Source organism: Candida oxycetoniae, assembly GCF_023343755.2.
Source record: "Candida oxycetoniae strain CBS 10844 chromosome Unknown scaffold3, whole genome shotgun sequence".
Lineage (NCBI taxonomy): Eukaryota > Fungi > Ascomycota > Pichiomycetes > Serinales > Debaryomycetaceae > Lodderomyces > Lodderomyces oxycetoniae.
The window spans coordinates 25,316-47,276 of NW_026055368.1; the positions used below are offsets into that span (position 1 = coordinate 25,316).

The 21,961-nt window shown below is 37.3% G+C and overlaps 8 protein-coding genes across 8 annotated transcripts; 5 read left to right on the forward strand and 3 right to left on the reverse strand. All coding sequences in view use genetic code 12, as the record gives it.

Moving 5' to 3' along the window:
* Positions 1-817: 817 nt before the first annotated feature.
* On the forward strand, positions 818-2,551 carry MSS11 (Mss11p; the record flags this gene model as incomplete). The annotated part of the gene is made up of 1 exon (XM_049322208.1): positions 818-2,551. One exon carries the CDS (start codon positions 818-820, stop codon positions 2,549-2,551), a length of 1,734 nt encoding a protein of 577 aa, XP_049181645.1.
* Positions 2,552-3,794: 1,243 nt separating this feature from the next.
* Positions 3,795-6,647, forward strand: KGF56_001120 (uncharacterized protein; the record flags this gene model as incomplete). Its single annotated transcript, XM_049322210.1, has 1 exon — positions 3,795-6,647. One exon carries the CDS (start codon positions 3,795-3,797, stop codon positions 6,645-6,647), a length of 2,853 nt encoding a protein of 950 aa, XP_049181646.1.
* A 156-nt stretch (positions 6,648-6,803) lies between these two features.
* On the reverse strand, positions 6,804-11,414 carry KGF56_001121 (chromatin-remodeling ATPase; the record flags this gene model as incomplete). Its single annotated transcript, XM_049322211.1, has 1 exon — positions 6,804-11,414. The coding sequence occupies one exon, from the start codon at positions 11,412-11,414 to the stop codon at positions 6,804-6,806; it is 4,611 nt and encodes a 1,536-aa protein (XP_049181647.1).
* A 2,016-nt stretch (positions 11,415-13,430) lies between these two features.
* Positions 13,431-13,757, forward strand: KGF56_001122 (uncharacterized protein; the record flags this gene model as incomplete). The annotated part of the gene is made up of 1 exon (XM_049322212.1): positions 13,431-13,757. One exon carries the CDS (start codon positions 13,431-13,433, stop codon positions 13,755-13,757), a length of 327 nt encoding a protein of 108 aa, XP_049181648.1.
* An 891-nt stretch (positions 13,758-14,648) lies between these two features.
* KGF56_001123 (uncharacterized protein) lies at positions 14,649-14,921 on the reverse strand (the record flags this gene model as incomplete). The annotated part of the gene is made up of 1 exon (XM_049322213.1): positions 14,649-14,921. One exon carries the CDS (start codon positions 14,919-14,921, stop codon positions 14,649-14,651), a length of 273 nt encoding a protein of 90 aa, XP_049181649.1.
* A 1,322-nt stretch (positions 14,922-16,243) lies between these two features.
* Positions 16,244-17,029, forward strand: RPS3 (40S ribosomal protein uS3; the record flags this gene model as incomplete). Its single annotated transcript, XM_049322214.1, has 1 exon — positions 16,244-17,029. The coding sequence occupies one exon, from the start codon at positions 16,244-16,246 to the stop codon at positions 17,027-17,029; it is 786 nt and encodes a 261-aa protein (XP_049181650.1).
* A 151-nt stretch (positions 17,030-17,180) lies between these two features.
* Positions 17,181-21,212, reverse strand: ADE6 (phosphoribosylformylglycinamidine synthase; the record flags this gene model as incomplete). The annotated part of the gene is made up of 1 exon (XM_049322215.1): positions 17,181-21,212. The coding sequence occupies one exon, from the start codon at positions 21,210-21,212 to the stop codon at positions 17,181-17,183; it is 4,032 nt and encodes a 1,343-aa protein (XP_049181651.1).
* Positions 21,213-21,481: 269 nt separating this feature from the next.
* On the forward strand, positions 21,482-21,733 carry KGF56_001126 (uncharacterized protein; the record flags this gene model as incomplete). Its single annotated transcript, XM_049322216.1, has 1 exon — positions 21,482-21,733. The coding sequence occupies one exon, from the start codon at positions 21,482-21,484 to the stop codon at positions 21,731-21,733; it is 252 nt and encodes an 83-aa protein (XP_049181652.1).
* Between the last annotated feature and the right edge of the window lie 228 nt (positions 21,734-21,961).

Here is a 21,961-nt window from a genome sequence, read left to right on the forward strand (position 1 = left end):
TTATATACTTATTTATATGTATATGTTGTGTGTATATGTGCATATGGCGCGACATGATATATAAGCAAAGAAGAATAAAGTAGATATGTCAAAGGCATAGGCATATCTACTTTATTCTTAGGCACCTACTATGAAATACTGTATAATGTATAAAATGGTATGTTATTGTGCTCTCCAATTAATTAAGGAAAGAAAAGGAAAAGGAGGAGAGGGGGGAAGGGAAGAAAAATAAAAACCATTACATAAGAATACCTAATTATATACATTAATTACACACATATGGGCTCTGCTCGATAGTGGAGCACCATTAACTAGTGACACGAGCAACACTTTATAGACACTAGCAACACTTTTTAGACACTATCAACACTTTGTAGATACTATCAACACTATGTAGACACTATCTTGCTTTGCTCGATGTAGTAGCTTGCTGTGTTTTTCTCCCATTCCATCACCTCTAAAAGTCAAGATTCAAAAAAATGACATTTTTTAGGTTGTGCATTCCTGTTGATTTAAAGCAGGTTGTTTAACTTTATTAAATTAAGTTACTTGGCATTATATTGGTCAAGTGAAGTTTACATTATTTCACTTTTTTCACTACCCTAATGGGTTCCTCGTTTGTTAACAAGGTTGTCAAGTTTGTTAGGAAACCGTTTTAAAAATCTTTCAAAACTCATCTCTTTCAAACCGGTGTTTTGTTCATTCTTGATACTCTTTTTTTTTTTCTTCCCTTCCCCCCCCCCCCCTCTCCCCTCCTCTTCAAATAATTAGCTCAAGCTCAGCTTTTGTTAAGGATAGTATATCTAGCTCGGATAATATGTCAAGCACAAACTTCAAAAATTCGCAAGATCTACTAATCAACCAATTGTATCTATACTTGAAAAATAACGGACACGAGGAAACGGCTAGTGCTTTAGTAAAAGAGGTGAAAAACATCACATCCTTGTCTTCATTAGATTCAACTTTAGATTCAAATGTAATTTCGTCGCGACATACAAAGCAGGAAGATGAGTACAATAACAATCAACAAGAGGAGTTTTTGCTAGATTGGTGGAATCTATTATGGATATTGCAAAGTACAGCTAATCCCCAATTGAACCAAGTGTTGAATAATCCACAAATGGTGACGACAAATACTCCACAACAACATTTGTATTCACAGCAGTTACAGCTACAACTGGAACAAAAACCTTTACCACAACCTTCTCGTCAACCGTCAATACTGAAACAGAGTAAAAAGACGCAAGCAAATCTCCATTCGCTTCGAAAACCAACGCCAAAGTCCCAAGACCAGAATACTCCTAAAATATCTGAGATACCAACACCAAATATGAAACAGCAGCAGCAGCAGCAGCAGCAACAACAACAACAACAACAACCTGGTACAACCCCTGGACAAATGTCGATTAACAAGAACTTATCATCAACTGTACAAGTACCTGGAAGTGCTAATATCAATCAAGCACAGCAACAAGCACAACAAGCACAACAACAACAACAACAACAACAACAACAACAACAGGCGAGGTTACAGCAACTCAAATTGCAATTTCAACAACAAGCTCTGATGCAGCAACAACAGCAGAGAATGCAATCAGTGCCTCAAGGTCAAACTTTTCCTTCAGGTACTTCTACCACAACTATGTTTAACAATTTTATGAATCATAACCAGCAACAAATTCAAGGACAACCAAAGCAACAGCCTCATTTTTCCCCATCCCAACAACATCAACAACAACAACAGCAGCAGCAGCAGCAGCAGCAGCAGCAGCAACAACAACAACAACAGCAGCAGCAACAGCAACAGCAGCAACAGCAACAACAACAACAACATAAAACTAAGCAAGGTAGTCCTACCATCAACCAAAAACCACCTTCACGAACATCACAATCTAAAAATGCTTCAAATCAAAATGTAAATAGCGGTCCACCACTACGTCCCAACATACAATCATTAGATGCATATCAGATGACATTACTACAAATGGAGAATCAAAATAATATGCAGAGACAAAGATTTTTGCAACATGAAGCTCAACAGCAACGGGGAGGAGGGATGGATAATAAAAATGCTCAATTGGATGCAATATTTGGAAACATGCCGCCGCCTCAACCACAACAATCTATACCTTCTTTACAACAACAGCAGCAGCAAACTCGTCAGTTTGTTAAACAACCTCAAAGGCAGCCTTTGCCACCACAGAGTAATGATTATGACCAAGGCAAATTTTCTCCAAACACGGTAAATACAACTACCTTGCCAACTACAACGACAGCAGAGAGTATAATTGATGATTCATTTTTTTCAAACAATTTACTTTTGGACGATTTTGCAAATATGAGTTCATCATTGCAGCAGCAGCAGCAGCAGCAGCAGCAACATCCACCACAATCGGGGGGTGCAGACAAAAATGGCATGGGTGGTGCTGGTGCTGGTGCCGGTGACAATGTAAATACACTAATTGGATTTGATGGAAAATTTGATGAGATTGGAGAGACTTTTGGAACCGATTGGTTGAGTTCAATGGGATCGGGTCCCGGATTTGAATAACCCCACTATAGACACTATCGAGCAGAGCGAGATTGTGGAGCACATTAGCTACCGACGCTATCGCCACTATAGACACTATCGCCACTATCGAGCAGAGCGAGATTGTGGAGCACATTAGCTACAGACACTATCGACACTATCGAGCAAAGCAGAGCGAGATTGTGAAGCACATTAGCTACCTACGCTATCGACACTATCGACACTATTGAGCAGAGCGAGATTGTGGAGCACATTAGCTACAGACACTATCGTCACTATGGACACTATTGAGCAGAGCCAGATTGTGGAGCACATTAGCTACCGACACTGTCGACACTACTGACACTAGCTGCCGACACTATTAGTATACTTTTCTACACATGTGAATAGATTTGCCTGTACATTCTGTCCCCTATTTTTAAGTGTTTACTTTTTACTATACACACCACGCCCGAGTATTTCGACACTATTGAGCGACACTATCGAGCGACACTATCGAGTGGAGCACACTGACTAGCTGCGGTACTCATCTTATGAAATAATTTGAGGAGAAGGAGAAGGAGGAGGGAGGAGGAGGAGGAGGGATGATGAGATATGAGGGGGTATCCTATATAATAAAGCTTAATACTATCAATTATTTCTGCATCAAGTAATAAAAGTCACTACAATATTTTCACCTAGTGTTGATCTCTTTTCTATTGATCATGTAAAGCCTCGGATCCATTAACGCGCCTCGTATTCTTGTTTATGTTTGAGTCACATGATATTCACGTGTTTATTACTTTCCTTTTTCTTCTTCCTCCTCCTCCTCCTCCCCCTCTTCCTCTTCTTCTTCTTCTTCTTCTTCTTCTTCTTCTCGCTGCTAACTTGTGGACGCCTACTACGCGTTTCTTATCCTTCCTTTTGGTTTCCTTCTTTTTAAACGAAATAATTTGTATCATGTGCACGGCTCTCTTTTATTAAAAACGTTGCGCATTGACCTTCCGAATTCGGTAATAAGCTTTTCTAGAAAATTGAAAATGTTATAAACGATATACTAAAAATGAGTGATGGGGTTCCTGGGGTTTCAGCTTTTGTTGATAAAGTAGCCGTTTCAAGTTGAGAGCTATAGGCAGAGAAGATAGGTACGCAGCAGCAGCAGCAGCAGTAGCAGCAGTAGCAGCAGCAGGGGGCAGCAGCAGCAGCACGACGGCCGTTACCACGACAGCCCACCCATCATTATTAAATTATTCACCTTTAAGCGCGCTTTAAAATCAATGCTCAAATGATGAATTTTGATAAATTCAATCCGCTATCTAATAACTTTCTATACAAATCCGGTGCCGCTAAACAAGACTCAGAGGCGACCAATTCTCAGTTGGAAAACCATCTGCAGATGGGTAGCTCGCAAATGGGTGATTGGGGTATAGATGAGGAGTTTACACCTACTACTGCAACTACAACATCGACATTTTCCAATTTCCTATCTCCAACTACTAGCGTGTCTAGTACTCATGGCCACCTTAACTACACCCAGCAGCAACAGCAGCAGCAGCAACAACAGCAGCAGCAGCAGCAGTACACAGCACGACAAGTGTACCCAGAAAGTAATAATTACAAGACCAATCATCGATTTTTTGAAGACTCGTATACCCCACCACAACCATTGTACTTCAATGGAGCTAAGCGACGAAATTCATCAATGCTGAACTCTTCGGCATTGTACCATCCATTGAATGTACACCCTCAATTCATCACTTATTCTCCACTGCGACATTCCAGTATTCCCAATGTGCTTCAATACTGCCAAGCGTCGGGGAATGTTATTACACCAACAACAACATCAATGACGAAATTCATTAGGAAATACTTATCCTTGGAAAACAAAATGGACCAATTTTGGGAGAAATTTAAGTACAACTTAATAATATCTAATTTGTTAGAAGATTCCATAATATTGGCCAAGAATGAATCAAGTTTGCAAGTGCTTGATACGCACCCTATAGCTCGTCCTTTGAAAAGTTTAAAGTACATGATAAATGACGATGAAACAAGATTGGTTATCTTGAATACCGTTTATGAGGTGAGGTACAATGTGAGGTATAACAATTTCAGTATGATTATTGGTATTACAAATATGATTATATATTTGTTGAAGCAGCGGCAGCAGCAGCAACAACATCAACAACATCAACAACAACATCATCATCATCAGCTGTTGCTGGGACTGCTGCCGGCGCACACTTCAAAACAGATTAGTGTTGAGTTCCAATTCAAGCTATTCAAAGTAATCCTACTAATAGCGTCAAAACTAATCAAAATTCGTAAATTTAAAATCATAGTGGAGACTAATAAATTGCTTGTTCTGTTGAATGATTTTTTGAAAGCAAATTACTTGGTAAATACTAACCTTATACTTTATACGGTTAAATTGCAGAGTTGCAAAGAGGACACTCTCAGAAGAAAGAGTATGAAGAACTTCTCATCGCTATTGTTGAATTCTTTATCATTTATGAACTTCAATCTTCGATTCTTGATCATCAAATTGATACCGAATTTAAATGGAGATTTGCTTCAACAGTACTGTACTTTACATAATATCAATTTGGCGATAATAACTCAAGAGTACGATGACAATGGAAACACAGATCAAGTTGATGAAGTGTTGTTTAATATCAATAAATTCAACCAGTTGAGAAAATTATTCGTTTGTCAATTGATCACAATAAACGAGGTCTCACAGTCAAATTTTTTTATTTTGACCTTGATCGATCAATTTGAAGTGAATTGCGATTGTCTGTTAGAAAAGCAGGACTTGCCAGTATTGGAAAAGTTACTCTTGCTACAAGAAGTGCTAGCTGATTATTATTCAATGACAACAAATATCAATGATACATTTTCCAAATTTGAACAAACATCATCGCTGAAAGAGTCGGAGCCAAGAGGGATGGATTATTTGCAACCGCAACCGCAACCGCAACTACAACTGCAACTGCAACTGCAACTGAGCTTATATCGATTCACGTCACGACTTTGCAATTTTACAAATAATGTAAACTATTTCAATAAATATAATCAATCACTATCAATGGACAACACTGATGAACAGTTGGAAAAATTACTAATCTTTAATCAATTTAACGACGAACTAAATCATTTGAAATTATTACATAAGCAAACACTTGTAGAACTTAATCAGGAGGTTAACCCTGGCTATGATAGAAGCCTCACTTCCCCCAAATCAAATGTATCATCGTCATCGCCACAATTAAATGGTGGTAATAGCGCGGGATTCAATTTGAAAACATTTCATAACACAAAATGGCCATCCTCATTGCCATTTGAAGATACCCAGAAAACATCCAACACCCCAATCCAAAGCTCTACTAAACTACCGAAGAAGTACAAAAAGCATAATCGATTATCATCTACTGGATTGCAGTTGGGACTCCTTACCGTGTTTAAAGAAGACGATCCCATCGATGCAAATGAGTCTCATCGATACTCAACTAAATCACTTCCTTGTGAGAAAAGAAGAAATTCTTCTTCCTCTTCTTCCATACGTTTACCCTTATCTGCATTAGACTCCCCATTGCAGAAAGTCCCGTTTGATGATAATTATGCAAGCATTAATTCGAGAGATGATCATCAATTAGAAAGCTATAATAATACAACATTGGAACAATTAAATAGGAGAATTCATAATGGCATAAGAACAAGCAGGTTTTCTAATACACCTACTAATAATTATAGCCATAAACGATTTTCGTTGAATTCTATGAAAAGTAACGTTTCTGGAATAAGCGATCTAATTTCAACTCAATTGACCAGTTATAAAGACAACGAAGAAGAAGAAGAAGAAGAAGAAGAAGAAGAAGAAGAAGAAGAAGAAAAAGTAGAAGGAAAAGAAAGAGAAGTAGATGGTGGTATACAGGAAGAGGAAATGAAGATGGATAAACAAGAATTGAGGAGAAAACTAGAAGCTAGTTTTGACAGAATTTATGATTTGGAAAAAGAGAATAAAAAATTAAGAAATATCGATGATGAAGAGGAACAGGAAATGATCCATGTTAATTTACCAACTACTTCTTTTGTTAATGACTTGGAACAAAAGTTAATGGCAAGGAACTATACTTGAAGAAAAAGAAAAAGAAAAAAGAACACCCCAAATATATGTTTTTTCTCTTATTTATTATTAATATTACATACAATATATATATATATATATATATTTTTCATCAATTCAAACTCTTCAAAAACTGTAGAAGATAACCTAGAAATGAATTCTCGAAACTTATAATGGAGCTGGGGTCACTGTGCCTGAAAACTCTCCTTCTCCTTCATGATACAATTCCTGTAGTTTTTTACTATTCAATGCATCATCGTCATAATCATCATCATCATCATCATCATCATCGGCTTCTCTTAATCTTTTCTTTGTGTTTTTTGCTTTACTCTCACCAGCAACATCACTTACATTTCCACTACTAATACTACTTTCATCACCAATCCCGCCACTACCACCACCATTTTCGTTACCCAATAATAAAAACGCAACGTCTTTCTTCTTATTCGCTAATTCTTCCTTCTTCCCAAATATTTTTACTCCTCCAGCTTTAGTGGCAGTAACGATGGTACTATTGCCATTGCTATTGTTGGCGTTAGTGTTGTTGTTGCTGTTAGTAGTAGTGGTATTTGTGGTGTTTGTGGTGTTTGTGGTGTTTGTGGTGGTGCTTGTGGTGTTTGTAGTGGTGGTGGTGGATGACGTACTGGCGCCTTTGCCTTCCATCACAACCTGTTGCACTTGTTCTTTTTGTTTAGCACGATCTCTCATCCTTTCCTCAATGGTGTTTCTTGTAAGTAACCTGTAAACGGTAACTTGTCGAGTTTGTCCTAATCGATGAGCACGATCCATTGCTTGAGAATCAATAGTTGGATTCCAATCAGAATCATAAAATATAACCGTATCTGCTGCAGTCAAGTTTATTCCTAGACCACCTGCTCTAGTACTCAATAAAAACACGAAAATTTCCGGCTTTGTTTGCCAATCGTGTACCAAATCCCTACGATCATCTAATTTGGAAGATCCATCTAATCTGATATACTTGTGCTGTCGAAAAGTTAAATATTCTTCCATAAGATCCATCATTTTAGTCATTTGGAAATAAATCAATACTCTGTGGTCTTCTTGTTTTAATACTGATAGTAATTCATCAAGCTTGGCCAATTTTCCCGATTCGGTTATGAATCGGTCCATTGATGGCATGCGAATGTTGGAATAATCATGAAGATGACTCAATGCTTGTGGTAGCATATTTGATGCTGGATATCGATCAAGCGGGATGTTATCCTTCATATATTGATATTCTTGTCCAAGTGTCATGGGCGATAGTGATGAACGGATTTTGGGGTTGAACAACTCTTGTTTTAATTTAATGTAGAAGTTACTTGATGAACAATTGATTGCAATGGGTGGTGCTGCTGCTATTGGTGTGTATGCAGAGTCTTGAGTGTTCAAGTACATTTCCTCATATACTTTTCCACGCACATTACACAAGTGGGATAATATAGATGAGTTTCCAACTTTTGGTTGTGTAATCTTATTTTCGTTGATCAATAGTCTTAACCTGGCAGGAGTGAACTCTCCTTCGTATAAATAACTGATCATTTCAATCTTATTGCCTCCTGAAGTGTATTTGTGTTGACCAATTGCTCGTTCGAGAATATTTTGTTTACTCAATTGTAATAATTCACCAGGTGAAATTCCTACAAATGGCATCCATGGCAAATCCTTGCTATTCTCGGGTGTGTAAATATTAAATTTAGCAAAGATTGATTCCTTACTGTTTTTCTTAATATTAGGAGTCATCAACTCATCATAGACAAATCTTGGCAACTCGAACCGGATCAAATTCTCACAAGCATATCTTACATCCAAATCGTTACCCTCTCTTAAAAATGAACTGGTTTCGGGAAATTTAACCATTGCCATGGGCGATTTCACATCGGCTCTTTCAAATAAATCAGGATGATTACAGACTTTTCTAAATTGCATCACTAAATTTACCAAAGAAGTAGTTGATGAATCATCGGAACTCAGTGAAGATGATGATGAAGCTGCTGCCGCTGCTGCATCGATTAAATCCATTATGGATATTTGTGATCTCAACAGTTGATAATACTTTTTTTGTCTATTTGTCAAGTCACAGAATAAGTCAATTTCAACTTTATCGCCCAATTCACTTTGAACATTCTTTTTGATACGTCTCAACATGAATGGTTTCAAAATCATATGTAATCGACGTAATTGTTGTTCATCTAACCCTGTGTTTGACTGAGCATGACTTTCGATATCCTTGGAAAACCAATCACTAAACTCATCGTGTGAATCAAAAAGTGTAGGCATAATAAAATGCAACAAAGCCCACAATTCTTGCATCGAGTTTTGTATAGGTGTACCTGTAAGTAATAATCTGTTACGGCAACTTAATGATAATAAAGACTTCCATCTTGAAGACTGAGATGATTTGATAGCTTGAGCTTCGTCTAAAATCATATACTGCCATTTCATCTTTTGGAAATAAGCAATATCGGAAACAATCAATTGATAAGAAGTAACCAATACATGAAATGGGGCATTTTTGTCATACCTCAAAGATTTCCTATCCCAAAATTTACGCAAAATTTTACGGTCCTTGGCATTCCCCCAATAAGGTAAAACCTTGAAATTTGGTACAAATTTGGAAATCTCTTGTTGCCAGTTATGTAAAGTTGATGCTGGTGTAACAACCAAATAAGGACCCCAAATATTATGTGTTTCTGCTAAATATGACAAAACAGATATACTTTGTACGGTTTTACCCAAACCCATCTCATCTGCCAATATACCATTGATACCTTGCTCGTAAAGATTGGCTAACCAGTTCAAACCTTTGACTTGATACTCTTTTAATGTACATTTCAACATCTTTGGTTGTTTTATGCTCATATCTCCTAATAAAGCAGGGTTCTGGAAATTCATTTCTTCACCATTTGTATCTGGGTTTTTAAATGGGTCTTCATCTCCTCCTTCTCCTTCTCCTTCTCCTTCACCTTCAGTTTTTCCTTCCTGTTCAATATTAGCATCATTATCAAATTGTCTAGCCTGATTTTGAGCATTGACTAAAGCGGTTTGAGCATTTTGTGCTGCAGCACGATGTAAGGCATCTTCATCGTCATTGTCAAAATCAAGTGCCAGTATATCGTGCCTTGCCGCATCAATCCCAGAATACTTATCTAAATGTTCCTTTGCTCGTGATTTGATTCTTGGATCAGCATCACTGCCTTCGATTTCATCAGTTTTGATCTTCTTACCAATAAAATGAGAGTACAATTCCGTTTGAGTAATAAGGAAATTCAATTTTCTAGATTGTCTTCTTGACTCTCGATCTTCTTCTTCTTTCTTTGCCTTGTCGACTAATTCCTTTTCGTGTTTTTTCTTCAATTCTCTTTCAATTCTTTCATTACGTTTCCAGAAATTGAACATTTCTCTCATTGCTCTTCTTGCTTTAGTAACCAAATCTTTTTGATTCTTGGTATTTTTCAATTGCCATCTTTTGGCTTCTCTTGCTGCCAATATACATGTTTTCTTTAAGTTGATCAATTTGGCTTGAGTTGATTGTTGAATCAATCGACTTACTTTTGGTCCGTCTTTTCTTGACATATCTTTCCATATTGCTACATAGGTGTTATCATATTGTCTATTGAATGCCTTGTGTTCCTTAGAGGTCATACCTGATCCACTAGTTGAAACACTTTTTATCTTGCCACTTTCGTCTTCTAACTTAATTCGTTTGGAATCACCATGACCATGTCCACTGCTACGGCCGCCACCTCTGCCGCCACCGCTAGCCTGCTTTTTATTATTATTGTTATTTTGCCCTTCATTCTCTCCCCCTTGTTCTTCGTCCATTAAAAGCGAGTCAAGATTCAACTCGCCTTCTTCTTCATAAGATTTTCTCTTCACTTTTGAACGACTACTACGTCTTACGTTTGTATCAAAGGTACTTGTAGCGGACAATCCACCTTTAGGTTTAATCGGTACGGGGTCATCATTGCTGCTACCGCTACTACTGGTTGTAGCATTAGCATTTGCACTATTATTGTGGGAACCAGCACCTTTACCAGATGAGTGGTCACCACCGCCATTACCTTCGGGTCTTCTCCTCCTTGATTTATGTTCAATCTTGTATACTTCTCTTGTTGAGCCCCATTTATATTCCTTGCCTCTAGTACTATTATGGTGCAATGGTTTCGAATAATCTATAAGGTTCAATTCTTTGCTCTTGTTTGTATCGCTAATTTTATTAGCTCTTGAAGAGATATCTTCAGCTACAACTCTATCGATATAATTTGCAGCAAACTGGTGAGTACTGATGAGATAGTTGTTTAGTTTAATTTCGTTAAATTTGAGTATTCTTAAATCTTGACTCAATTTTTGGTTTTCATCTAGTTGGTTTATAATGCTGATATTGGACTCAAAGATGGATTTATACTCTTGGTCTAAAGAAAGCTCGCCGTTGTTGTAGTTGCTGCCGGTTAGGTTTGTTGGTATTAGTATTTCTGCAATGAGTGGATCGAGTTTGGATGATTCTATTTGCTTTTTGGTGATAATTTTTTGATGATAATTTATCGGCGAGATGGCTTGTTTTGATGGATATGATGGAGAAATCATGGTGGCACTTCCATTCTGGTTCTCCTTATTATCAACCGCAGTGGCAAACTCGTGCTCTCGCGCCTCCTTCAGCTCTTGTTTCAACAACTTCTCCTCTTCCCCTTTGGGAATATCGGTACATCGTATAGATGGAGGAGGCGATGAAGGAGCTTGACCACCACCATCAGTAGATAGCATCGATGATATGTTCATTTATCTTGTAATTCCTTTTCAACACTCTCTTGCCCTTGTGAATAACTGGTCTCACAAGTAACTGCTCTAACAACTTACTAGTAACCGATTTTCTGGTTGATAGACCTTACTACTAGATATCTTTTGATCGCTCTTCTATACTTATTGTCTATGGCTATCAGTAGAATTTTTTCTCAAACTTAGCACATCAATTAACAAGAGAAATAAAATTTTAAAACCTATTTGTTATTAGGCAATGATAGTCAGAATTATGAGGTTAATACAACACACTGGCCAATAACTTTTTACTTAACTTTCTTGTTCTATTACAACTTATAAAAAGGATTAACTACTCCTTTTTTTTTTTTGGGAGAGGGAGGACTACAATTTACTTGCTATTTAAAACTACTGGTATCAATTACTGTTTGCTATATATATATGTATATTAGTGCTCAAAAGTCTTTGTTTGTTAATATAAGTAGTGAGAATTTTAAAGAATGGAAATCCATTTTTGAATGTGGACCGGCGATTTGTAGATTTTTTTTTTTTTTTCTTTCTTTCTTTACTGTTAGAAACGTGATTAGAGGAGAAGAAGACAGCACAATTGAGCCCACTAGATGAGGAGCCCTACTAGATGGGCTTAATAGAGAGAATCGGATAGCGTGTTGCGGTGGATGTTGGAAAACCTACCGTGGCTTATTTCAACAATGTGTTTTTTTTTTTTGTAGAAACTGGAAAAGATATTGTCTCTAAGGCTAAGACATTATTCTTTTCTTTTTCATCTTCTCTGCTCTCATATTGGTTGACACTAGGTTTTCCTAGTTGCCTACTGCTTTTTAATAGGTTTTCTTAGTTGCCTACTGCTTTTTCTAGGTTTCCCTAATCGCCTACTCCTTTTTACTAGGTTTCCCTACTTGCCTATTACTTCTCTAGGTTTCCCTATTCCTATTACTTTTTACTAGGTTTCCCTATTCCTATTACTTTTTACTAGGTTTCCCTACTTGCCTATTACTTTTCTACTTCTGTAACCAATGCATGAGAGAAAAAAAAAACATCAGATTTGAACTCTTTGCCGTTTTCAGTAGAGTTTAGTAAGATTACAATTTCTTGAGAAAGTTAGGTTAACGATTGGTGAAGAATTGTCATGATACAATGTACAAGAAAACTCTGTTTTCTTTTACATCTTTAGTGATAAAATTATTCTTTTCAGAAATTAAATCAAATTTGATTGGTTGGGGTTTTGCGTTGTTGGCTAGTCTCAAACTTTCCCTACTCGCTTAATAGCCCCAACTTACTCTCAACATTTCGCATAACAACTGACTCTGTTTCAAACACTAATGTGGAAAAGAAAGAGAAAAAAAAAAAAAAAATAGAAAACCTCATGACTTATTTAATGCACGTGTATGTCGCGTGATATCTCCAAAAATACTGTTTTAACCTAACAGGTTTGTCACGTGATGCAAGTAAACCAATAACGACGACACTATCGAGCAAAGCGAGATAGTATAGCACCCTGTCTCCGCTTGCTTTGCTCGATAGTATAGCACTCTGTCTCCGCTTGCTTTGCTCGATAGTATAGTACCCTGTCTCCACCGACCTTCTAATCTGAAAGGCCCTTTCTATTAGGCTATTCGATACTATCTCGCTTTGCTCAATAGTGGAGAAAACTTTGTAGCCATACTATAGGTTTTTTTTGTATAATTATTGTTCGGTCACGTGGATTAATTATCAAACGGAGCTTGAGATAGAGCACTCTCTACACCGACTACACCGACTACACCGACTACACCAATTACACCGGGTTTTTTTTACTTGGAAAATGTAAATCTGTAAACCTTGTAAAGCCTTTTTCTAGAATCTGGTTAAGAAAATGTATTGGCATAAGCTATAAGGTAGAGGTGACACTATAAGGATTTGCCAATTCCAAATTGTGTTTATCTAGCAAATTCTTTCAAGGAGGAGAAAAAAAAAAAATCGACAACTTTAACATCCTTTAGAAACCTTTTTTCACTCAATTTAGGTAAAAATCACAATAAAATGGAGCACCCAGCCTTTACATTATCAGGACTCTGCGCTGTCGGTGGCTTAATGGGCTATTTCCGTAAAGGCTCAGTTCCTTCGTTAGTTGCTGGTATAGCGGTATCAACTCTTTACGGTTACTCTGGCTATTTATTGAAAAGGAATGCTGATTATGGGATAGAATTGGCTTTAGGTACAAGTGGTCTTTTGTTGTTGGCCGGTTTAAGTAGAGCTATTCCTACACTGTTTCAAAAGCCAGTGCCTTTATTATTGGTGTTTCTTGGTGGATTATCAACCGGTTATTATTTAAAGAAATATAACGAGTTTTATCCATTTTTTAATTAAAAAATCTCCACTATCACCGACACTATCGAGCAACACTTTCGAGCAACACTTTCGAGCAATACTTAGTAGCTTGTTACAACACTATCTCGCTTTGCTCGATAGTGGAGCAATACTTAGTAGCTTGTTACCCATTCAATTGTATTGTATATAATTGATATTCGGTAAAAGGTGAAGCTGTTTATTCAATAAAGATCCCTTTTTTAATATAGGGTGTATATTTTACAATTTAGTCATTGTTTTGTAAAAAAATAAAATAAAAATGTAGTTTGTGTACTTCATTATCGAGCAGGGCGAGATAATGAAGTACATTGACTAGCTATTACCGACACTATCAAGCAGAGCAAAATAGTGGAACACATTGACTAGCTGTCACCGACACGGGGGTTGTTTTTTTTTTTTAGTTCCGATCAGTGTCTCCACAAATCGGTTATAGAATTCAATGACGCACAAAGTCAAATCTCTGTTCCCCTACCCCCTAAACACACTATCTAATGACATTATCGAGCAGAGCGAGATAATGTTGTAACAAGCTATTGAGTGTTGTAACAAGCTAGTCAGTGTGTTCCACTATTTCGCTCTGCTCGATAGTGTCGGTGATAGCTAGTTTGCTCGATAGTGTCGGTGATAACTACTGAGTGTTGGTCCACTATCTCGCTTTGCTCGATATTTTGCTCGATATTTTGCTCGATAGTTTGCCCGATAGTTTGCTCGATAGTGTTGCTGTTGAAAGAGATATAGAGACTCGATAAGGGCAACCCCTACAAACAGTAGGCTATACTTGATCAAAAATAAAATTCAAATTCGTCAAATCATCGTCATTGTCATTAAACCACATAAACCAATAAATAAATAAATAGAAGCAAAGGGATATAAACTAAAGAAAAAACCTGTTCAAGGAGCTGTACCCGTCTCGTTCAAGTCAATTGTGGAAAATTTCCTTGCAGGTATCAATTCCTCCTCTTCATTTTTTTCTTCAACACCAACAACAAGCGGACTCATCCTACTACTATCATTTGTGCGGTTATTAGATAATGCTTCTGATATGCTATATTGCCATTTTTTGGCCATTAATTTAGGTGAAGAAACCGGTGATACATTGGGTATAATAAATGGTTCGCTTACTTCTGTAGATAATTGTAAAAAGTTTAATGGTGGTGCAATCATTGTAATTGTATATATGTATCTAATTTTTGTTTTGTTTTATCTTATTTTATTTAGTTTCAGATAATTATAATTAAGGGTTTAAATAAAGCAAAAGGTTTAGGGAATAATGGTATTTATATACCCTAAATCCCACGCTTATCTTATTGCAATCTCGTTTCTAACAAAAGCAATGAGTAATTTTGAAAGAAAAAAATGGAACTATATCTCCGCGACGCCTTATCAGTAACCGTTGATTATCCATGGTTGTTTTTTCTCTTCCTTGTTTACGTCATACATCCACGCATCAATAGGTTTTATTTATCGGAGTTTAATTTCTATAACGGGAATTAGATCTGCGTAATGTCCCTTGGACCGAGGTTAATATCTTTAGGTTTTGACTTGTTTTACCGTTCATGCGAAGATCAAGTGTGGAAGGAATGACGAATCAGGGAGAGAACTATGCTAGGTATAAGGACAGTTCTTTCATGGAAGATACTTTTCATTCACAAGCTCCTTATCCACTATTCCGTTTAAACAAGAGAGAAACAAAGAGAGTGTGAAAAAAAATGTTGTACAATCAACTTCCCAGCAATTAATCTCAACTAATCTCAACTAATCTTAACCAATCTCAACAATCTCAACAATCTCAACTAATTTCAACTAATTTCAAACGACAGGGTATTGTTTATCACCCCTATTCTCCATTATTTGTGAATATTCACAATTTAAACATCGTTTAAGCCAGAAATTTAGCTCATCTTTTTTTTTCTTCTTCTTTTTATGCACAAAGCACACATTATACATTGCAATTAAAGAAAAGCTAGATAGTTGTATACGATTTACAAATAAACTTAAAATCAAACGCGGGAGGCTGCCCCCCTTTAAACTCTTGTATTGTGCTGCTAAATATTGTACACGGGGGAAGGATACCGAGTAATTACAGAAACAGAGATGATTGAATGTAAAAAAACAAAGATGATTGAATGTAAAAAAACAAGGATGATTGAATGTAAAAAAGCAATGAATGATTAAAAAGATATATCGAAATCTCTAAAATTCTATGACTACATATAATGAAGTTATATATCTGTATGATAGTGCCGCACCGCATCACAGGTGGGGGGGGGAAAGAGAAAAATAAATAAATAGTGATACACGTGCTTCTTGTACTTTTGAGGTTTATAGTCCTCATGGTAGCATCGTCATAATTTTTCACTCATCCCGTTTGAGTTGTTTGAAAAAAAAAAAAAAAAAGGTATAGCTAGTAATTATTCAAGTAAGAAGTCACCAATAACCTCCCTCCCTCCCCTTCCTCCCTTAACTATTTCACTAGATTATTAACGATGGTCAGTACAATTTTATCAAAGAAAAAGAAGTTAGTAGCAGATGGTGTTTTTTACGCCGAATTAAACGAGTTCTTCACTAGAGAATTAGCCGAACAAGGATATGCTGGTGTCGAAGTTAGAAAAACTCCATCCAAATTAGAAGTTATTGTAAAAGCTTCCAACGCTCAAGGTGTTTTGGGTGAACAAGGTAGAAGAATTCACGAGTTGACCTCATTAATTGTCAAGAGATTCAAACTTTCCCCTGAAGGAATTGCCATTTACGCTGAAAGAGTTGAAGAAAGAGGATTATCAGCTGCTGTTCAAGCTGAAGCTTTAAAAGCAAAATTGTTGATTGGTTTGCCAATCAGAAGAGCCGCATATGGTGTTTTGAGATTTGCCATGGGTGCAGGTGCTAAAGGTGTTGAAGTTGTCATTTCCGGTAAATTAAGAGCTGCTAGAGCTAAATCACAGAAATACTCAGATGGTTTCATGATCCATTCCGGTCAACCAACTAACGATTTCATTGATATCGCCATTAGACACGTTTTGATGAGACAAGGTGTTTTGGGTGTTAAAGTGAAGATTATGAAAGATCCTGCTACAAACAAGGTCGGTCCTAAAGCATTACCAGATGCAGTTGAGATTGCTGAAGCTAAAGATGAAGATGAAGTTATACCTGCTCCTTCCGTCAAGGTTTACAAAGAGAAACCAGAAGAAGCTGTATCTAACGAAGTCGAAGCCGAAACCGCTGAACCTGAAACTGCTCAAGTCGAAGAAAATGCTGGAGTTGAAGCAACTGCTTAAGTATAGATGTGTGTTTTATGTCGTTGTTGGTCTCATTTACTGAATAATATCACATAAATGTCAAACTTATATTCTTATGTTCTTTATTTTTTTTTTTTTTTTTTTTTTATACTTGCCCGTTTTTTGTTTGGGGTTTTTACTATTTAATTTTCTATACTTGGCCAACCCATTCTCTTGCGTTTTTAAACAATTCCACCCATGGGCCATAACCTTCCCATTGTTCACCTTGTGAATGTGGATAAAATGAATTGGCTTCCTTACGCGTAACTCTCTCAGGGTGAGGCATCATTGCCAAAACTCTACCATTTGCTGAGCTTATACCAGCAATACCTCTAGGTGACCCATTTGGATTAAATGGATAACTCTCGGTTACATTACCATAGTTATCAACATAGCGAATAACATCCAGTTTGAAGTTAGCATCATCTTCACCAAACTTGAATTGTGCACGTCCTTCACCATGAGCTACAGCTATTGGCAATTTCGAACCTTTCATACTTTGTAAAAATATCGAATTGTTCTTTTCGGATGAATCAACCTCAACCATAACAAATCTGGCTTCATATTGTTCTGATAAATTACGTTCAAATGTTGGCCAGTGTTCTGTTCCTGGGATTAATTCCAGGGCAATTCTGCTGAAAAATTGACACCCATTACATGCTCCAAATGCAAACGTATCTTGTCTATCTTGGAAAAACTTTTTGAATTCGCTTCTTGCTTTGTCATTGAACAATACCGATTTGGCCCATCCTGCACCTGCTCCTAAAACATCACCATATGAAAACCCTCCACATGCAGCTAAACCTACAAAGTCATCCAATGTGGTCTTGCCTTCTAAAATATCAAACATTGTAACATCAAAAACGTCAAACCCTGCTTGTTGGAAACTCCATGCCATTTCTTGCTGGGAATTAACACCTTGTTCTCTTAAAATAGCAACTTTGGGTCTGGTTTTGTATTGCTTACGCTCAGAAGGGTTAAATGTCAAGTGATAGCTAATACCAGGATCTTTGTCATCCAAAATAGCGTCATATTCCTGTTTTGAGGTAAATGGATTATCTCTCATTTTTTGGATATGGTAAGATGTCTTGCTCCATAGTTGTTGCAACTCGCCACGTGTAGATGAGTAAATTGGTGCTCCATTGTATGAAATGCTAATTGCCTGAGTTGTAAAATCCGGTTTACCAATTATCTTTATATATGTATCATCTATACCGTTGATTTTGAAAATCTCTTTGAATTTGATCAAATCACGCAACTTGATTTGGAAAACAGCACCCAATTCTTCATTAAATAATTGAGTAAATTTATCTTCTTCACCTTCCAATCCAATATCTAATCCACATCTTCCAGCAAATGCCATTTCCAAAATAGTAGCTATTAACCCACCATCTGATCTATCATGATATGCCAACACAGGAAATGCTTGCTTATGTAAAACAACTAATGATTGCAAAAAGGATTTCAACATACTATTGGAATGAACTGTAGGAGCCGAATCCCCAATTGCCTGGTAAACTTGAGCCAAAGCCGAGCCTCCAAGAGACTTGGAAACTTGCGCGGCTAAATCAACAAGTACCAAAATTGTATCAATACCTGCATTTGTATCTGTATCCTCAACTGGTATCAACTGAGGTGTCCATGTCTTTGAGGTGTTGTCCACTGGAGCAAAAGCTGTCACTGTCAAAGCTAAAGGTGCAATAACTTGTTTGTCATCCCATTTCATCAGCATACTCATGGAATCCTTTCCCACGGGTATAGAGATTCCCAACTCCGGACACAAGTCCAATCCTATCGCTTGAACAGCTTCATACAATTTGGCACCTTCACCTGGATGGTTAGCTGCCGACATCCAATTTGCTGATAATTTAACATGTTGCAATGATGATACATCCGCGGCAAAAAGATTCAATAAGGACTCAGCTACACACATCTTGGCAGAGGCATTTGCCGAAATCAAAGCCAAGTTTGGTTTCTCACCCATTGCCATTGCTTCACCTGTGGATAAAACAGTCTCGCCTAAAGATGTGGCTGTAACACCAACATCGGCCACGGGAACTTGCCATGGACCAACCATCTGATCACGATCAACTAAACCGGTGATAAATCTATCACCAATTGTGATAAGGAAGGATTTCGACCCAACTGACGGTAATTGTAAAACACGACTAATCGATTCATCAATATCTAAATTCGTGGTTGAAAATGGGGCTAATTTCAAGTCCGCGGTAACGGTTTCACGAGACATTTTAGGTGGCTTACCAAACAAAACAGACATTTCCAAATCGATTGGAGTTGTTTGCAATAATGAATCATTCAACACAAGTCTTTTCTCTGTTGTAGCTTCACCAACCACGGCAAATGGTGCTCTTTCACGTTTACATATTTCAGAAAACAACTCCAAGTTTTCGGGAGCAACTCCCAAAACATATCTTTCTTGAGATTCATTACACCAAATTTCCATTGGCGACATACCTTTTTCCAAAGAAAGTATGGATCTTAATTCAAAAATGGCACCCAAGTCGTTATCATGAACCAATTCCGGCAATGCATTACTTAATCCACCTGCACCAACATCATGAATTGACTGGATTGGGTTCCCATTAGCGCCTAAAGATACACAAGTATCAATTACTTGCTGAGCTCTTCTTTGCATTTCAGGATTGCCTCTTTGAACTGAAGCAAAATCTAGTTCAGCTGAACCCTCACCAGAGCTGATTGAGGATGCTGCACCACCACCTAAACCAATCAACATCGACTGTCCTCCCAATACTATTAATTTAGCACCGGGTGTGATTTTGTGGTTTTTCAAGGCCAATTCGGGTCTAATGGCACCCATTCCACCAGCTAACATAATAGGTTTGTGAAACCCTCTTATTTCCTTCTCCCCTTTGCTATTCTCTACTTCAGTGGTTAAAGTTCTAAAGTACCCGTTTATTGCAGGTCGACCAAATTCATTGTTAAAAGCAGCTGATCCTATTGGTGCTTCAATCATGATATCCAAAGAACTAGCAATATGGTTTGGTTTTCCAATATCTCGTTCCCATGGCTGTTTCAAATCTGGAATATTTAAATCAGAAACAGTGAAACCAGATAATCCAGCTTTTGATTTGGAACCTCTTCCAACAGCACCCTCATCTCTAATCTCTCCACCAGAACCAGTAGCAGCACCAGCAAAGGGCGAAACCGCAGTTGGATGATTATGAGTTTCAACTTTTACTAATGTTTGAACATTCTCCTTGATCGATTTCCATTGTTTAGTGACAAAGTCCGGGGCAAACAAGTATCCCTCAGGACCATCAAAAACGGCAGCATTATCAGAATATGCAGATATTGTGTACTGAGGGTTTTTCTCATGAGTATTTCTAATCATCTTGAATAACGACTTGTCCTTTTTTTCTCCATCTATAGTCCAATCTGCATTAAAAATCTTGTGACGACAGTGTTCAGAATTGACTTGAGCAAACATAAACAATTCAACATCGGTAGGATTGCGTCCAATTACATTGATGAATGCATTAGTCAAGTATTCAATCTCGCCCTTATCCAAGGCCAATCCTAACTCGCTGTTTGCCTTGAATAAATTGTTTTTGTCTTTTAACAAGTCAATGGTAACGAGTGGCTTGGGTTCATGATGGGCAAATAAATCGTCATACTTTGGAATATGGTCGTTGATGTACAATTTTTGAGTCATTCTATCAAAAACTGAAGTTAATTCATCACCTCCCGCCATATTAATGGGGGGGTTTCCATCCACAACTTTAAATTTAATCAATAATGATAATCCACGTTCGATTCTTTCCACATAATCTCCCAATCCACAAATTTGGGAGATATCGGTAGCTTTTGATGACCATGGGGATATAGTGCCCGGTCTTGGTAATACTTGGATCAATTCCAACCCAGTCTCATCCTTAGCACCCTGAGAAGAAAATCGAATTAGCTGTTCATTTAACTCATTGTTATGACTAACTGGATTGTCATAAGTCAATAATATCTTCAACAACTCAAGCTGTCTCTCATTTAAGGGCTTCTTTAAAGAAACATAATGAGTATATTGGCTTGCTACTTCCTCAATCAAACCTTGATGATTCAACTTCTTTTCTATTTCCTGAATCAAAGTATTAACCCTAAATTGGGATAAAGCTTTTGGTCCTGGTAAAACTAAAAACAGTTGACTCATTTTTTTTTTGATTGTTTTGTAGAAACCTTGTCCCCCTAGACCAAATATCAAGCTTCAATTATGTATTTGATCTACACCACGGGGTGTCAATTGCAAAAGGTTTTTAACACCGTGCAAAAGAAAAAAATGAAAAATTTGATAAGACGAGATGAGATGAGATGAGATGAGATGAGATGAGATGGAGAAAAAAAAAAAGGACAAATAGCTTCAATGTAGAAAATATTAATTCATTCCTTCTTTTATTGCCCCAGTTACTTGTTTTGTTGATAATGGCCCAAGGTAACTTAAAGCTAAAGTCGAGGGGACCTTCGAGAATTACCAAGAAGCAGCAGAATCCCAAGAAAGCCGCACCAAAGATTATCAAGCCAAAGAAACAAATTGCTAAGGATAAAGAGAAATTGACCAAAGTACACCAAGGACAATTGATAAAAAGCACAGAGTCCCTAATTGCAAGTCGAGTTGGACATTTGGAAATAATTAAAGGTTCAAGAAGACAAATTGAAAAGGAGGGGAAAAAGTAAAGTGCAAAGTGCAAAGTGCAAAGTGTGGTAAAAGGTATGAAGAGCATAGAGGAGATATTATCTAATTTTCCAAAAAAGCAGGACTTTGGCGGTTCTTGGAAAAGGGAAGCAAAAAAAGCACAAGAAGCGAAAGCAAAAGAGGAGATTATTGGCAATAAAGGAAAGGATGCGACACCAATGTCGCATCCGCCTATCAATTGCATTCCCGCTCTAACTGCACTAGATCCA